General features: G+C 32.1%; 3 protein-coding genes across 3 annotated transcripts; 2 read left to right on the forward strand and 1 right to left on the reverse strand.

Annotated features, from left to right (window-relative positions):
• The first annotated feature begins 456 nt into the window (after nucleotides 1-456).
• On the forward strand, nucleotides 457-9604 carry ebp-1 (microtubule End Binding Protein). The gene is made up of 5 exons (NM_075125.7): nucleotides 457-624; nucleotides 2582-2749; nucleotides 4398-4570; nucleotides 6382-6766; nucleotides 9132-9604. Exons 1-5 carry the CDS (start codon nucleotides 478-480, stop codon nucleotides 9207-9209), a joined length of 951 nt encoding a protein of 316 aa, NP_507526.1. The 5' UTR covers nucleotides 457-477; the 3' UTR covers nucleotides 9210-9604.
• A 1059-nt stretch (nucleotides 9605-10663) lies between these two features.
• Y59A8B.25 (DUF727 domain-containing protein) lies at nucleotides 10664-12283 on the reverse strand (the record flags this gene model as incomplete). The annotated part of the gene is made up of 4 exons (NM_001047734.3): nucleotides 10664-10756; nucleotides 10808-10940; nucleotides 11728-11828; nucleotides 12173-12283. 4 exons carry the CDS (start codon nucleotides 12281-12283, stop codon nucleotides 10664-10666), a joined length of 438 nt encoding a protein of 145 aa, NP_001041199.1.
• Nucleotides 12284-12854: 571 nt separating this feature from the next.
• On the forward strand, nucleotides 12855-17594 carry ebp-3 (EB1 C-terminal domain-containing protein; the record flags this gene model as incomplete). The annotated part of the gene is made up of 3 exons (NM_075127.4): nucleotides 12855-12955; nucleotides 14767-15151; nucleotides 17517-17594. 3 exons carry the CDS (start codon nucleotides 12855-12857, stop codon nucleotides 17592-17594), a joined length of 564 nt encoding a protein of 187 aa, NP_507528.1.
• Between the last annotated feature and the right edge of the window lie 832 nt (nucleotides 17595-18426).

Genomic DNA, 18426 nt, shown 5'->3' on the forward strand with positions numbered 1-18426 from the left:
AAATGACAATTTCCGGCAAATCGTCATTTTGCCGGAATTTAAAATTTCCGGCAAATCGGCGATTTGCCTGAATTGAAAGTTTCCGGCAGAACGGAAATTTTTCCGAAAATAACAATTTCCGGCAAATCGTCATTTTGCCGGAATTTGAAATTTCCGGCAATTTTTCCGAAAATTAAACTTACCGCCAAATCGGCAATTTTCAAATTTTCGGCAATTGTCGTTTTTCAGTTTTCCGGGAAACCGGCAATTTGCCGATTTGCCTAAAATAAATTTGTTAGAAATAGATATTTTTTTCTAATTTTCGCTGAAGTTTAGCAATTTAGGAAATAATCGTTTCGAAAACTAACTATATATAAAGAAATGCCAATTGGAAAAAAAAAATAAATTTTTAATATTAATACTCATATAATTGATTTTACCAAAAAAAACCCTTAACGGAATAAATACTTTTTACAGCTACTCCTCAAACCTAAAACAATGGGCTATCAAGTAGTTAATGTTTATACAACTGCATCCTCCGCTGATAATCTATCCCGTCATGAAATGCTCATGTGGGTAAATGACTGCCTTCAGGCTCATTTTACGAAAATTGAGCAACTTCATACTGGAGCCGGATATTGCTTGGTAAGGAGAGGGGCATTATACAATGCGCAGAACCACTGCAACTTTTTCCTCACGAGGGACGAGGAAAAGTGGTTTCTAGGCCATGGCCGAGGGGCCGACAAGTTTCAGCGGCCATTTATCTTGCTTTGTTTTCCGCCTGTTTTCTTTCGTTTTTCATCGATTTTTTCGTTTTTTCTTATTAAAGCTGATAAATAAATATTTTTTGCAGATGCTAAAACAATTTCCAAGTAAAAAAATCATGTATTCAGTGGGCAAGCAGCGGTGAAAGTGGTCAATGCAATATGATGGATTACGGGAATACAAAACCTAAACTTTTTCTGAAACATGATACATATGCTGCTTAGATGCTGAAACTACCTGATTTTCATAACGAGACCGCTGAAAAAGTTTTGAGGTTTTCAAAATTCAACTTTTTGTGCGAAAATCTCGACTTTTTCACCAAAAAAGTTGAATTTTGAAAACCTCAAAACTTTTTCAGCGGTCTCGTTATGAAAATCAGGTCATTTCAGCATTTAAGCATCATATGTATCATGTTTCAGAAAAAGTTTAGGTTGTGGTATTCCCGTAATCCATCATATTACAATGCCCACTTTCACCGCTGCTTGCCGACTGAATACATAATTTTTTCACTTGGAAATTGTTTTAGCATCTGCAAAAAATATTTATTTATCAGTTTTAATAAGAAAAAACGGGAAAAAGCTGAGAAAAACGAAAGAAAACAGGCGGAAAACAAAGCAAGATAAATGGCCGCTGAAACTTGTCGGCCCCTCGTCCATGGCCTAGAAACCACTTTTCCTCGTCCTTCGTGAGGAAAAAGTTGCAGTGAGAACGAAAATCGCGAGAAAAAGTGGAATATTGAAATTTTAGTGAAAAAGTAAAATTTTATGAAAATTTTTTTTAAAAAACTTACAATTAGAAAATCTAAATTTCAACATTTATTGATTTCTGCTAGTTTTTTCCCCGAATTCATGGTAGTTGATTTATCTCATTAACAGCACTTAAAGGAGGACTAACGGTTCGGACGATTTTGAACGTATAGGCCTAAAATGAGCTGATGAACGAATTTCGTAATAAAACTGCTCAAAAAAAATTTCAAAAGTTTTTTATGGCGGTTCAAAATTTTGAAAAAATTACACTGGTTTTGGCTAAAATCACGAATTTTTCCCATTTTTTCGTGTCACATCTGTTCGAAGTTGGATTTTTTGGAATTATCGTCCTTTATTACATGTAGTGGTAGTTTATCTCATTTAATTTCGTCGATTAAAGTACATTTAAAGTAGAAATTGGTTACCTATCGGCTTTAAATGTACTTTCGACAAATATCGACGAAATTAAATGAGATAAACTACCACTACATGTAATAAAGGACGATAATTCCAAAAAATCCAACTTCGAACAGATGTGACACGGAAAGATGGGGAAAAATTCGTGATTTTAGCCAAACTCAGTTTAATTTTTTCAAAATTTTGAACCACCATAAAAAATTTTTTGAAATTGTTTTGAGCAGTTTCATTACGAAATTCGTTCATTTCAGCTCATTTTAGGCCTATACGTTCAAAATCGTCCGAACCGTTAGTCCTCCTGTAATAAATAACGTTAACATATAATTTTTCTGTTATAGTTAATTTAATTACTATTATTATTATTATAATAACGCCTAAATTGTGCAGAATTCTCCATTTTTTTCATTTTCGGGTACCACCACACGATTCATTTTGAAGCTGCCAGTTGAAGCTGAAAGGGATGAAAACAATACAATTTTCGTGATTTTAGAATGTGTTTGAAAAAATGAAAAAAATCTATGTTACAAAAAAATTCCAAAAAAATCGAAAGTTCAACGAATTTTAATCGAATTTCGTGAAAATTGGACCCAAAATTGCAAATTTCTAGGTAAACCTCAAAATTTTGTCATTTTTTACTTCAAAAATCGGAAATAAAATGAATATTTGTGTTGCAGTTCACCGATTTCCTATTCCCTGATAGTATTCAATTGAAGAAAGTGAAATGGAATAGTCGTCTTGAATTGGATTGGCTTTCCAACTGGAAACTAGTGCAGACTACGTGGAAGAATTTGGGTGTCGAGAAAGTGATTCCTGTTGATAAATTGATTAAGGGAAAATTTCAGGTATACACAATACAAACTACAAAGTATCTAGCTTAACTTTAAATGTGATCGGATGTGAAATTAATGAATTTCATGATGAAACTGTTTGAAAATGAAAATTTCTAAAAAAAAAATATTATGCCGACTCAAAAAATGGCCTAAAATTAGTTAAAATTTGAAATTCGACCGACTTGTCAATCGGCTGGAACCTAATTTTTTTGAAATCACCGTGTAATTTTGGGCATAAAAGTTTATTATCTTGAGTTTTTAACTCGATTTAGGTACATTTTGTTTCGGAGCTACTTCCGGCCCTTGTGAGGATTATTAGGATCTTTACACTGTGTATTTACTCATAATTTATTGCGTTAATAAAAGCTATCATTAAAAGTAGAATCAATCAATTATCACGTCTCCCGATAGTCGGAGCGAAGCGAGTGAGTGGAGGAGCGCCATCCAATTTAGGCCAATGCAAATCCTCGTGGGTTACTGTCACAGTTGTCGTCACGTGTGTCGTCGCGAGACCACCATTGCTGCTCCTTTAATCGTACACATTTGGCGGCAGTTTGAATTAGGGTTTTCCTTGTTGCTCGAATAGCTCATTGACTGGTGTAGTTGTACTTGGCATTGCTCAGAAGATTGAATGGGAAGTTGATAGCAGTTATAATACGTAACAATTTGAAGTATTATTCTTAATAAATCTTTGTATTTATTACAGTCGTGAACAGTGGAATTTCTTTATTCCCTGTCTTCGCGACACATTTAAGGTGGAAGAGGAATGTTCCTAACAAGAAAAGGTTTTTAGTTTACCGTCAGACTTCAAAACGAGACATGTGCCATTTGAAAGTGTTCTATAAGGATATGTCACTGCAAAATTTTAAGCGGCAAAGCTCCGCTCTCAATCTCTCTCTAGCATTGATCTGAAAACGTTTCAGTGCATTTTTTCACTACTTTGGAGGCCTGTAGAATTGCTCAAAATTTTTTTTTTGCAAACGATCAATGTTTTTCAGAAAGTTTAAAAGTAGGAAAACAATTTGGTAGATTTTTGGAAAATTTTTAATTTTTTTCGAAAAAAATCTGAAAATTCTTGATATTTTTCAAAAAAATTTAAAACTTTCAAAAAATCTACCAAATTGTTTTCCTACTTTTAAACTTTCTGAAAAACATTTAAAGTTTGCAAAAAAAAATTTTGGAGCAATTCTACATGCCTCCAAAGTAGTGAAAAAATGCACTGAAACGTTTTCAGATCAATGCTAGAGAGATTGAGAGCGGAGCTTTGCCGCTTAAAAATTTGCAGTGACATATCCTTATAGAACACTTTCAAATGGCACATGTCTCGTTTTGAAGTCTGACGGTAAACTAAAAACCTTTTCTTGTTAGGAACATTCCTCTTCCACCGTTAATGTACCTAAATTGAGTTGAAAACTCAAGATAATAAACTGGTATGCCCAAAATTACACGGTGATTTCAAAAAAAAAAAGTTTCCAGCCGCTTGGCAAGTCGGTCAAATTTTAAATTTTAGCTAATTTTAGGCCATTTTTTGAGCCGTCATAACTTTTTTTTCGTAAAGTTTTCAAAAAGTTTCATTATGAAATTCGGCGTTTTCAGACAATTTTGAGTCTAATAAAGCACCTTTAATCTTCTATCAATTTAAAAAATTCAATTTTTGCAGGACAACTTTGAATTCTTGCAATGGTTCAAGAAATTGTTCGATGCTAACTATGATGGACATGAGTATGATCCAATGCAAGCACGTAATGGAGAAGGTCTTCCGACTGAAGGGGGTCCAGCTGCTGGAGCTTCAGCGAAGACTCCGTCGAGAATGCCGGCTAGAAGTGTTCCGCAGTACGGTTTTTTTTGGAAATCTCGTTATTCAATTTTTCTATATACCAGGGGTGATGAACAGCAAACGATTATTTATTCCGGCAAATTTTCAGAATTGCCGGAATTTAAATTTCCGATAAATCGGCGAATTGCCGGTTTGCCGAATGTTTGCCCAATTCGCCGAAAACTTTCAATTCCGGCAAATTTCAGATTTTCCGATTTGCCGGAATTTTTCTATTCCGGCAAGTTGCCGATTTTCCGCTTTGCCGGAACTTTCCAATTCCGGCAAATTGCCGATTTTTCGATATGCCGGAAATTTTCAATTCCGGCAAATTGCCGATTTGCCGGAATGTTTCTATTCCGGCAAGTTGCCGATTTTCGGAAAATTTTCATTTTTGGCGATTTGCTGGAAATTTTCAATTCTGGCAAATTGCCGGTTTGCCGAATTTGCACGAAATTTTCATTTTCGGCAAATTGTAGGCTTGCCTAATTTTCCGGAAAAATTTAAATTTCGGCAAAAAGCCGATTTGCCGGAATATATGAATTTCGGCGAACTGCTGATTTGACGAAAATTATCAATTTTGGCAATTTGCCGGAAATTTTCATTTTTGGCAAATTTCAGGTTTTCCGATTTGCCGGACAGTTTCAAATTCGGCAAATTGCGGATCTACCTGAAATACTCCATTCAGGTTTGCCTAATTTGCCGGAAAAAAAATTAAGTTCCGGTTTGCCGTTTTGCCGGAAATATTCAGTTCCCGCAAGTTGCTGATTTGGTGGAAATTGTCGTCTTCGGCAAATTTCCGGTTTCCCCATTTGCCGGAAATGTTAATTTTTGCCAAATTGCCGATTTGCCGGAATATATAAATTCCGGCGAATTGCTGATTTGATGGGAATTATCAATTTTGGCAATTTGCCGGAAATGTTCATTTTTGGAAAATTGCCCATTTACCGGAAATTTTCATTTTTGGAAAATTTCAGGTTTGCCCAATTGCGGGAAATTATCGATTCCGGCAAATTGCATGTTTGCCCAATTTGCCGAAAACTTTCAATTCCGGCAAATTGCCGATTTTTCGATTCCGGCACATTTCAGATTTTCCAATATGCCGGATATTTGCAATTCCGGCAATATGCCGATTTTCCGCTTTGCCGGAACTTTCCAATACCGGCAAATTGCCGATTTTCCGATATGCCGGAAATTTTCAATTCCGGCAAATTGCCGATTTGCCGGAATTTTTCTATTCCGGCAAGTTGCCGATTTTCGGAAAATTTTCATTTTTGGCGATTTGCCGGAAATTTTCAATTCCGGCCAGTTGCCGATTTGCCAGAAATTATAAATTCCGGCCAGTTGCCGATTTGCCAGAAATTATGAATTCCGGCAAATTTCCATTTTGCCGGAAATTTTCAATTCCGGCAAATGCAGGTTTGCCTAATTTGCCGGAAATTTTCAATTCCGGCCAGTTGCCGATTTGCCAGAAATTATGAATTCCGGCAAATTTCCATTTTGCCGGAAATTTTCTATTCCGGCAAATTTCCATTTTGCCGGAAATTTTCAATTCCGGCAAATGCAGGTTTGCCTAATTTGCCGGAAAATGTTCCATTCCGGCAATCTGCCGATTTTTGGCGATTTGCCGGAAATTTTCTGCAAATCGCATGATGATTGCCTAATTTGCCGGAATAATTCAATTCCGGCAAAATGCCAAATGCTTGCCACCCACCTCTCTGTTTCATACTAGTTTATTTCGAAAAAAAAATTTTTTTCTGAAATAAAAAAAAATACACTAAATTTTTTGAAAATTGAAATTTTTAATTAAAAAAAACTTTTTTTTTTTCAGAAAACCAGTGACCACAATGAGAACTCCAGCCGCCACCCCGGCTGCTCCACCAACCCGTCCAACTCCATCCCGTTCTTCAGCTGCTCCGAGAGCAACAGCTCCAACTCCAACAGCAGCACCTCCAAAAACTTGTGCACCGCCCGTTCGTTCTGCATCAACCGTAGCAGCGGCTGCTGCTGCTGCACCACCGGGAGTCGATATGGCGACATTTAATAAATTAAAAGAAGAACTGGAAGAAGTTACACGTCAGCTGACAGAATCTGACAATGTTATTGCAAGTCTGGAAAAAGAAAGAGACTTTTATTTTAGTAAACTTCGAACGATTGAAGTTATTTGTCAGGATAATGAATCGATTGGAAATGTTGAAGTTAATCGAGTTTTGGAGGTAAAAATTGATGAAAATTGGGAAAAACTACCGAAAGTAGCCTGAAATTTGGATCAGGGATGTGCGGCAAATTTGCCGAATTTGCCGAATTTGCCGAATTTGCCGAGCTCGGCAAATTTCAAAAAAGTAGATTTGCCGAATTTGCCGCACACGTCAAAAATTTTACAGTACAATTTTGACTAAAACTATTGATTTTTTAGCCAAAAATTTAGTAAAATGACACAAAATTGACTTAGTTTTATGCTTAAACAGACATACTACGCGGAACTTATTCAGAAACCAGATGTGTGTTAAGAATTCAGTAGATTTGGTGCTCCAAAAAACATAAAAAATATCAAATTTTTTCGAGTTTTGCACGGCAAATTTGCCGAATTTGCCGTTTGCCGAGCTCGGCAAATTTTGAGATTTGCCGCACACCCCTGATTTGGATTTAGAATGTTTAGAAAAGAGCAATTTTAGAGATAAAATTCAAGAAATTTAAAAAATTCCGAAATTTTTGATAATTGCTAATTTCCAACTATATCAAAGTCAAAAAAGTGAGACTTTTTTGAAAATTTTGATTTTTTTTAATTTAGAAAATTCTCGAAAATTTGAAAAAAAATTCAAATTATTCGGAAAATTGCGTATATTTGTGTGAAAAATAAAAAAAAATAATTTAAAAATTCCGAAAATTTGAAGAAAGTATGTTTAAAACATTTTTTTAATTGAAAAATTCCGGAAATTTCAAAAAAAAAATTTTGTTTGAAAACATATGAAAAACTATTTAAAGTATCAATTTTTAGATAAAATTCAAGAAATTTCAAAAATTCCGAAAATTCCAAAATTTTTGATAATTGCTCATTTCCAACAATATCAAAAATGAAAAAAAGTGAAAATTTTGTTGAAAATTTAAATTTTTTTTTTTAATTTAGAAAATTCTCGGAAAATTGCGTATATTTGTGTGAAAAATTCCTAAAGTGAGATTTTTCGGAAATTTTCATTTTTGGCGATTTGCCTAATATGCCGGAAATTATCAATTCCGGCAAATTGCCGTTTTTCCGATTTGCCGGAAAAATTTGAAACATTTGGGAAAAAAATTGTTTTTGAAATTTTTAAAAATAATTATCTATGTAAATTAAAAAAAATATATATATATGTATATAACTTTTTTATTTAAAAATTCCGAAAATTCGAAAAAAAAACATATGTTTGGAAATTTCAACTTTTTTATTTACAAAAAAATTTAAACTTCAAAAAAAATCTGCTTTGAAAATTTATGAAAAAATATTTAAAGTAGCATATATATTTGCAAAACATTGAAAATTTGGCTGAAAAAACTGAAAATTTAATCAATTTTGAAAATAAAAAAATGTAAATTTTGAAAATAAAAAAAACTTTCAAAATTTTTGATAATTGCTAATTTCCAACTATATCAAAAGTAAAAAAGTGAGACTTTTTTTGAAAATTTAAATTTTTTAAATTTAGAAAATTCTCGGAAATTTGAAAAAAAAGAACAATTATTCGTAAAATTGCAAATATTTGTGTGGAAAATGTGTGGAAATTAAAAAAAAATTTCATCTAAAAATTCCCAAAATTTGAAGAAAGTATGTTTGAAACATTTCATTAATTTTTTTTATAATTAAATTCCGGAAATTTCAAAAAAAAAAATTTTGTTTGAAAACATATGAAAAACTATTTAAAGTATCATCAATTTTTAGATAAAATTCAAGAAATTTCAAAAATTCCAAAATTTTTGATAATTGCTAATTTCCAACTATATCAAAGTCAAAAAAGTGAAAATTTTGTTGAAAATTTTGAATTTTTTTTAAATTCAGAAACTTTATAAGAAAAACAACCAAAGGTAACTTTTTAGTATATTTTTTCATTGGAAATTTTGAAGAAAATTTTTTAAAAATAAAACTTCTCGAAAATTTGAAAAAAAAATAAAATTCGAAAGTTACGTATATTTGTGTGAAAAAAACGTTTTTTATTTCAATTTAAAAAATTCCTAAAATTTTGAAAAAATATCAACCGAAAAAAAACATTTTTTTTAAATGAAAATTCTCGGAAAGTAGCGAAAAATTCCGAAAGTGATGCATATTCACAAAAAAAATTATTTTTTATTTAATAAAAAAACGTAATTTTGAAACATTTTTTTGTTTAAAAATGTTTTTTTTTATTTACAAAAAAAATTAAAATTCCGGAAAAGTCTGAAATTGAATATTAAAAAAAAAAAGAAAACAGCAATTTATCCCTTAATTTTGAAAAATATTCAATTTCGACATTTTACTTTTTTTAAAATTAGATTTAAAATTTCTGAAAATTTGCAGAAAAAACTGAAAAAATAACTACCCCGAAAAAAAAGTTCTTAAAAACATATTTCCAGGTTCTCTACGAGACGGAAGAAGGATTCGCACCACCAGAAGACGAGGCAAATGGCGGAGCAGAAGCCGAAGAATTCTAAACTATTTAATATTTTCTCTATTGTTTAATTCCAGCTTTCAAGCCAAGCTTCTACCCAAACACTTCAATTTTACTCCCAAAAAAATATGCGATTTTACAATGTTATATTTCACCGAAAACCCCCTCTGCTTATAATTATAGTTAACTTATTAATTTTCATGAACTTATTCAATAACTGCACCAAATTGGCCGCCGCTTCTTCTTTTCCACTTGAAATTTTCAGTTTTTCTTTTTTCATTCTTCCATCCCAACACCTATGACATTGTCAGTATTTTAATTGATTGGCTTTCAATTTTTTTTCGATTTTAAAAATCATTTCCTTTTTTTCACCGAACATTTAACGCTTTTTTCTAATTGTTACGTCGTGCTTTTCTTTGTGCTAAAATAAATTATGATATTTAAAAAAGAATTTTGCTTCCTTCAAACAAAAATTTCAAAAAATGATGGGTCTGCTAAATACATTTTGTAGTTTGTAGTCTGGCATACCCACTTAGTAAAATCATCAGTTTTTGCTGTAATTTTGAACAGTTTTCCCTTAAATTTTGCATTTTCTCGGGATTTGAATGTGACAATTCATGAAAATTTACTCAAAAAATCGATTTTTCGCATAGAAAATATTGGAATTTTGGGATTTAAATTTGTAGTCGTTGATCATATTTTCAAAATGCTCCAAACAGACAAATTTTAAGTTTAGAGCAAAAATTGATTGACAAAACGATGAAAATATGCCCAACGACTCCAAATTCCAATTTTTAAAGTCTTTATCTACACTCATTTTTTCTATTTTCTTTTCTGAGCACACCATAACTGGTTAGATGCTTGGGTCTGCTAAATATTTTTGTGTAGTTTGTAGTCTGGCAAACCCACTCGGTGAAAATGGCCAATTTTGCTGTAATTTTAAGAGGTTATCCTGATTTTTGGCGGGAAAAATCTCAAAATGTGCATTTTCTCGGAGCATGTAATTGAAAATTTACTCAAAAAAATCGATTTTTCGCTTAGAAAATATTTGAATTCGGCAAAATTATGCATAAAATCACAATTTAACCCGTCTGAAAACCCGAAAATCCACATTTTTCATCGATTTTCTGTTAAAAATCTGCTTATTTTCACCTGAAAACACAAAATTTAGTCGAAAAAATGATGGGTCGGCTAAATAATTTTGTGTAGTTTGTAGTCTAGCAGACCGGAAACGATTATTTTTCGATTTTTCTTTTTTTTTTAACCCAAAAGTTTGGGTCTGCTAAACATTGTTGTGTAGTTTGTAGTGTGGCAGGCCCAATTGCTTCAACATTGGACTGTGTCACTGGAATTTGAGATTTAGAAATAATTTATTGCGCGTAGTAAAACTAATCAAGTGAACATTTTGAACGGGTGAAAAAGCGAATAAATAAAAAATAAATAAATATTTAAAAAATGCGTGGGCGGTGGAATGTACAAATTATCGATTGATGATTCTCAACATAATCCTTCATCATCGTCATCTTCTTGTCCGTCACCGAGTCCCGCATTTCCAGACGGTGCTTTTAGAATTTTCATCACTCGGAGATACTGAAAAATTGAACGGTTTTTAGGATGATAATTCGATAAAATGAGCCAAACCTCATTGTCCATAGACCGTAGGGCTCCACATTTCAGTACATTCTGGAAACTTTCATCATCGCCAGCCTCATAGAATCCGATAAGATTCTCACATACACGTCCATCTTCTGATGTTTGAAAATCCGGAGATTGACTGCAAAAAATTGAATTTTCGATGGAATTGTTTAAATTTTGATTAGAAAAAAAAAATCGATTTTTCAAAAACTTACATTTTTTTTAGAGCTACGAAATTGTTTTTTTTGTTCTGATTTTTTCGAAAAAAAAATGGTCTGCTAAACTACAATCTACAAACCATTTAGGTCTGCTAATTATTTTCTGTAGTTTGTAGTCTGGCAGACCCACAAATGGGTCTGCCAGAGTACAAAAACTGCAAAAATACAGTTTTTAGAATTTTCCGTTTTTCTAACAAAAGTGCAAATTTACGAAAAATCAGCATTTTTGCAATAAAAAACTGGACAATTCGGCAAAAACCGGTTTAAAAAAAATATTTCCGTGTAGTTTGTAGTTTGGGTCTGCCAGACTACAAACTACAGAAAATAATTAGCAGACCTAAATGGTTTGTAGTTTGTTGTCTGGCAGACCCAAACTACAAACTACACGGAAATATTTTTTTTAAACCGGTTTTTGCCGAATTGTCCAGTTTTTTATTGCAAAAATGCTGATTTTTCGTAAATTTGCACTTTTGTTAGAAAAACGGAAAATTCCAAAGACCCATTTGTGGGTCTGCCAGACTACAAACTACAAACCACTTGGGTCTGCTGATTATATTTTGTAGTTTGTAGTCTGGCAGACCCAAATCAGTTTGGGTCTGCCAGACTACAAACTACACAACAGCTTCGAAAAATCGAGTTTCGTCGTATTTTTCGACTTCTTCCGCATAAATTTCAATTTTTAATAAAATTTTTCGCGTGTCTTCGTACCAAATAACCCATCCATAATCTTTGAGAGCCGCCACTGAATCTTCCAGAGCCAAATTCACTATAACAAGACCGATTCCGAGTTGGCCAATACGTGGATATTCCTGAAAATCGGAAAAATTTAAAAAAAATCTTTGTCAAAATTTAGAAAATTCAAAATTCTTGTAGTTTGTAGTCTAGCAGACCAATTTTTTAAATAAAGTTGAAAAATTCAAATTTTCGTAAAAATACACGGAAAAATCAGAAATTGATTGTTTTTTTTGTAGTTTGTAGTCTAAAAAATAGCACGTCCCACTATAAACTACAAAAGTTCAATTTTTAAAAAAGTGAAAAACAAAAAAAAATCAAAAATTTGCAATTTTTCAGAACATCCAAAAAAATTAAAAAATTTTGTTTTTTTTTTCGTTTTTTCTATAGAATTTTCGTGTAGTTTGTAGTCTATCAGTACCCGAATTTCGGCGAATTTCTCAATTTCCTCCCGAATCGATCCGAGTGCTCCTTTATAATCAGTCAATTGTAGTGATAATTTTGTGATTTGTTTCAAGAAATTGCTCGCCATTTTTGCACGATCCGATTGTTGGACCAAAGCCAATCCACGTTGGTAAATCTGCAAAAAAAATTGATTTTTTATCAATCGGCTGTGCATTTTCTCAGGAAATTTTGTGGAAAAACCACGGAAAATCGATTTTTTACCCAGAAAACTTGAAAAACACCATTTTCAGAGCTTTTATAGCCAAAAAATGCCGAGAATCCGAATATTTCCAGTTAAAAACGCAAAAAAAAAATCAAAATTTAGTCGAAAAATATGGGTCTGCTAAATACATTTTGTAGTTTGTAGTCTGGCAGACCCATTTGGTAAAAATCGTCAATTTTGCTCTAATTTTGAGCAATTTTCCAGATTTTTTGGCTGGATCACTCTCAATTATGCATTTTCTCGAAAATTTGCAGAAAAAAATCAATTTTCACATAGAAAATATGCATAAAATCACATTTTTCGCCAAAAAAACCGTCTAAAAACCCAAAAAAATACACATTTTCTGTGAGAAACGGAGTTTTGCCCTAAAAATCTGCTCATTTTCGTTTGAAAACTCAAAATTTTGTCTAACTATGATGGACATGAGTATGATCCAATGCAAGCACGTAATGGAGAAGGTCTTCCGACTGAAGGGGGTCCAGCTGCTGGAGCTTCAGCGAAGACTCCGTCGAGAATGCCGGCTAGAAGTGTTCCGCAGTACGGTTTTTTTTGGAAATCTCGTTATTCAATTTTTCTATATACCAGGGGTGATGAACAGCAAACGATTATTTATTCCGGCAAATTTTCAGAATTGCCGGAATTTAAATTTCCGATAAATCGGCGAATTGCCGGTTTGCCGAATGTTTGCCCAATCCGCCGAAAACTTTCAATTCCGGCAAATTTCAGATTTTCCGATTTGCCGGAATTTTTCTATTCCGGCAAGTTGCCGATTTTCCGCTTTGCCGGAACTTTCCAATTCCGGCAAATTGCCGATTTTTCGATATGCCGGAAATTTTCAATTCCGGCAAATTGCCGATTTGCCGGAATGTTTCTATTCCGGCAAGTTGCCGATTTTCGGAAAATTTTCATTTTTGGCGATTTGCTGGAAATTTTCAATTCTGGCAAATTGCCGGTTTGCCGAATTTGCACGAAATTTTCATTTTCGGCAAATTGTAGGCTTGCCTAATTTTCCGGAAAAATTTAAATTTCGGCAAAAAGCCGATTTGCCGGAATATATGAATTTCGGCGAACTGCTGATTTGACGAAAATTATCAATTTTGGCAATTTGCCGGAAATTTTCATTTTTGGCAAATTTCAGGTTTTCCGATTTGCCGGACAGTTTCAAATTCGGCAAATTGCGGATCTACCTGAAATACTCCATTCAGGTTTGCCTAATTTGCCGGAAAAAAAATTAAGTTCCGGTTTGCCGTTTTGCCGGAAATATTCAGTTCCCGCAAGTTGCTGATTTGGTGGAAATTGTCGTCTTCGGCAAATTTCCGGTTTCCCCATTTGCCGGAAATGTTAATTTTTGCCAAATTGCCGATTTGCCGGAATATATAAATTCCGGCGAATTGCTGATTTGATGGGAATTATCAATTTTGGCAATTTGCCGGAAATGTTCATTTTTGGAAAATTGCCCATTTACCGGAAATTTTCATTTTTGGAAAATTTCAGGTTTGCCCAATTGCGGGAAATTATCGATTCCGGCAAATTGCATGTTTGCCCAATTTGCCGAAAACTTTCAATTCCGGCAAATTGCCGATTTTTCGATTCCGGCACATTTCAGATTTTCCAATATGCCGGATATTTGCAATTCCGGCAATATGCCGATTTTCCGCTTTGCCGGAACTTTCCAATACCGGCAAATTGCCGATTTTCCGATATGCCGGAAATTTTCAATTCCGGCAAATTGCCGATTTGCCGGAATTTTTCTATTCCGGCAAGTTGCCGATTTTCGGAAAATTTTCATTTTTGGCGATTTGCCGGAAATTTTCAATTCCGGCCAGTTGCCGATTTGCCAGAAATTATAAATTCCGGCCAGTTGCCGATTTGCCAGAAATTATGAATTCCGGCAAATTTCCATTTTGCCGGAAATTTTCAATTCCGGCAAATGCAGGTTTGCCTAATTTGCCGGAAATTTTCAATTCCGGCCAGTTGCCGATTTGCCAGAAATTATGAATTCCGGCAAATTTCCATTTTGCCGGAAATTTTCTATTCCGGCAAATTTCCATTTTGCCGGAAATTTTCAATTCCGGCAAATGCAGGTTTGCCTAATTTGCCGGAAAATGTTCCATTCCGGCAATCTGCCGATTTTTGGCGATTTGCCGGAAATTTTCTGCAAATCGCATGATGATTGCCTAATTTGCCGGAATAATTCAATTCCGGCAAAATGCCAAATGCTTGCCACCCACCTCTCTGTTTCATACTAGTTTATTTCGAAAAAAAAATTTTTTTCTGAAATAAAAAAAAATACACTAAATTTTTTGAAAATTGAAATTTTTAATTAAAAAAAACTTTTTTTTTTTCAGAAAACCAGTGACCACAATGAGAACTCCAGCCGCCACCCCGGCTGCTCCACCAACCCGTCCAACTCCATCCCGTTCTTCAGCTGCTCCGAGAGCAACAGCTCCAACTCCAACAGCAGCACCTCCAAAAACTTGTGCACCGCCCGTTCGTTCTGCATCAACCGTAGCAGCGGCTGCTGCTGCTGCACCACCGGGAGTCGATATGGCGACATTTAATAAATTAAAAGAAGAACTGGAAGAAGTTACACGTCAGCTGACAGAATCTGACAATGTTATTGCAAGTCTGGAAAAAGAAAGAGACTTTTATTTTAGTAAACTTCGAACGATTGAAGTTATTTGTCAGGATAATGAATCGATTGGAAATGTTGAAGTTAATCGAGTTTTGGAGGTAAAAATTGATGAAAATTGGGAAAAACTACCGAAAGTAGCCTGAAATTTGGATCAGGGATGTGCGGCAAATTTGCCGAATTTGCCGAATTTGCCGAATTTGCCGAGCTCGGCAAATTTCAAAAAAGTAGATTTGCCGAATTTGCCGCACACGTCAAAAATTTTACAGTACAATTTTGACTAAAACTATTGATTTTTTAGCCAAAAATTTAGTAAAATGACACAAAATTGACTTAGTTTTATGCTTAAACAGACATACTACGCGGAACTTATTCAGAAACCAGATGTGTGTTAAGAATTCAGTAGATTTGGTGCTCCAAAAAACATAAAAAATATCAAATTTTTTCGAGTTTTGCACGGCAAATTTGCCGAATTTGCCGTTTGCCGAGCTCGGCAAATTTTGAGATTTGCCGCACACCCCTGATTTGGATTTAGAATGTTTAGAAAAGAGCAATTTTAGAGATAAAATTCAAGAAATTTAAAAAATTCCGAAATTTTTGATAATTGCTAATTTCCAACTATATCAAAGTCAAAAAAGTGAGACTTTTTTGAAAATTTTGATTTTTTTTAATTTAGAAAATTCTCGAAAATTTGAAAAAAAATTCAAATTATTCGGAAAATTGCGTATATTTGTGTGAAAAATAAAAAAAAATAATTTAAAAATTCCGAAAATTTGAAGAAAGTATGTTTAAAACATTTTTTTAATTGAAAAATTCCGGAAATTTCAAAAAAAAAATTTTGTTTGAAAACATATGAAAAACTATTTAAAGTATCAATTTTTAGATAAAATTCAAGAAATTTCAAAAATTCCGAAAATTCCAAAATTTTTGATAATTGCTCATTTCCAACAATATCAAAAATGAAAAAAAGTGAAAATTTTGTTGAAAATTTAAATTTTTTTTTTTAATTTAGAAAATTCTCGGAAAATTGCGTATATTTGTGTGAAAAATTCCTAAAGTGAGATTTTTCGGAAATTTTCATTTTTGGCGATTTGCCTAATATGCCGGAAATTATCAATTCCGGCAAATTGCCGTTTTTCCGATTTGCCGGAAAAATTTGAAACATTTGGGAAAAAAATTGTTTTTGAAATTTTTAAAAATAATTATCTATGTAAATTAAAAAAAATATATATATATGTATATAACTTTTTTATTTAAAAATTCCGAAAATTCGAAAAAAAAACATATGTTTGGAAATTTCAACTTTTTTATTTACAAAAAAATTTAAACTTCAAAAAAAATCTGCTTTGAAAATTTATGAAAAAATATTTAAAGTAGCATATATATTTGCAAAACATTGAAAATTTGGCTGAAAAAACTGAAAATTTAATCAATTTTGAAAATAAAAAAATGTAAATTTTGAAAATAAAAAAAACTTTCAAAATTTTTGATAATTGCTAATTTCCAACTATATCAAAAGTAAAAAAGTGAGACTTTTTTTGAAAATTTAAATTTTTTAAATTTAGAAAATTCTCGGAAATTTGAAAAAAAAGAACAATTATTCGTAAAATTGCAAATATTTGTGTGGAAAATGTGTGGAAATTAAAAAAAAATTTCATCTAAAAATTCCCAAAATTTGAAGAAAGTATGTTTGAAACATTTCATTAATTTTTTTTATAATTAAATTCCGGAAATTTCAAAAAAAAAAATTTTGTTTGAAAACATATGAAAAACTATTTAAAGTATCATCAATTTTTAGATAAAATTCAAGAAATTTCAAAAATTCCAAAATTTTTGATAATTGCTAATTTCCAACTATATCAAAGTCAAAAAAGTGAAAATTTTGTTGAAAATTTTGAATTTTTTTTAAATTCAGAAACTTTATAAGAAAAACAACCAAAGGTAACTTTTTAGTATATTTTTTCATTGGAAATTTTGAAGAAAATTTTTTAAAAATAAAACTTCTCGAAAATTTGAAAAAAAAATAAAATTCGAAAGTTACGTATATTTGTGTGAAAAAAACGTTTTTTATTTCAATTTAAAAAATTCCTAAAATTTTGAAAAAATATCAACCGAAAAAAAACATTTTTTTTAAATGAAAATTCTCGGAAAGTAGCGAAAAATTCCGAAAGTGATGCATATTCACAAAAAAAATTATTTTTTATTTAATAAAAAAACGTAATTTTGAAACATTTTTTTGTTTAAAAATGTTTTTTTTTATTTACAAAAAAAATTAAAATTCCGGAAAAGTCTGAAATTGAATATTAAAAAAAAAAAGAAAACAGCAATTTATCCCTTAATTTTGAAAAATATTCAATTTCGACATTTTACTTTTTTTAAAATTAGATTTAAAATTTCTGAAAATTTGCAGAAAAAACTGAAAAAATAACTACCCCGAAAAAAAAGTTCTTAAAAACATATTTCCAGGTTCTCTACGAGACGGAAGAAGGATTCGCACCACCAGAAGACGAGGCAAATGGCGGAGCAGAAGCCGAAGAATTCTAAACTATTTAATATTTTCTCTATTGTTTAATTCCAGCTTTCAAGCCAAGCTTCTACCCAAACACTTCAATTTTACTCCCAAAAAAATATGCGATTTTACAATGTTATATTTCACCGAAAACCCCCTCTGCTTATAATTATAGTTAACTTATTAATTTTCATGAACTTATTCAATAACTGCACCAAATTGGCCGCCGCTTCTTCTTTTCCACTTGAAATTTTCAGTTTTTCTTTTTTCATTCTTCCATCCCAACACCTATGACATTGTCAGTATTTTAATTGATTGGCTTTCAATTTTTTTTCGATTTTAAAAATCATTTCCTTTTTTTCACCGAACATTTAACGCTTTTTTCTAATTGTTACGTCGTGCTTTTCTTTGTGCTAAAATAAATTATGATATTTAAAAAAGAATTTTGCTTCCTTCAAACAAAAATTTCAAAAAATGATGGGTCTGCTAAATACATTTTGTAGTTTGTAGTCTGGCATACCCACTTAGTAAAATCATCAGTTTTTGCTGTAATTTTGAACAGTTTTCCCTTAAATTTTGCATTTTCTCGGGATTTGAATGTGACAATTCATGAAAATTTACTCAAAAAATCGATTTTTCGCATAGAAAATATTGGAATTTTGGGATTTAAATTTGTAGTCGTTGATCATATTTTCAAAATGCTCCAAACAGACAAATTTTAAGTTTAGAGCAAAAATTGATTGACAAAACGATGAAAATATGCCCAACGACTCCAAATTCCAATTTTTAAAGTCTTTATCTACACTCATTTTTTCTATTTTCTTTTCTGAGCACACCATAACTGGTTAGATGCTTGGGTCTGCTAAA

Source organism: Caenorhabditis elegans, chromosome V, assembly GCF_000002985.6.
Source record: "Caenorhabditis elegans chromosome V".
NCBI lineage: Eukaryota > Metazoa > Nematoda > Chromadorea > Rhabditida > Rhabditidae > Caenorhabditis > Caenorhabditis elegans.

What these genes read in the sequence shown, in the direction of transcription:
- ebp-1 (NM_075125.7), top strand. Translation starts at nt 478, where the DNA reads ATGGGCTATCAAGTAGTTAATGTTTATACAACTGCATCCTCCGCTGAT. An exon ending in TGATTAAGGGAAAATTTCAG is followed by an intron (nt 2,750 to 4,397) that starts GTATACACAATA and finishes CAATTTTTGCAG; the next exon opens with GACAACTTTGAATTCTTGCA. An exon ending in CCGGCTAGAAGTGTTCCGCA is followed by an intron (nt 4,571 to 6,381) that starts GTACGGTTTTTT and finishes TTTTTTTTTCAG; the next exon opens with AAAACCAGTGACCACAATGA.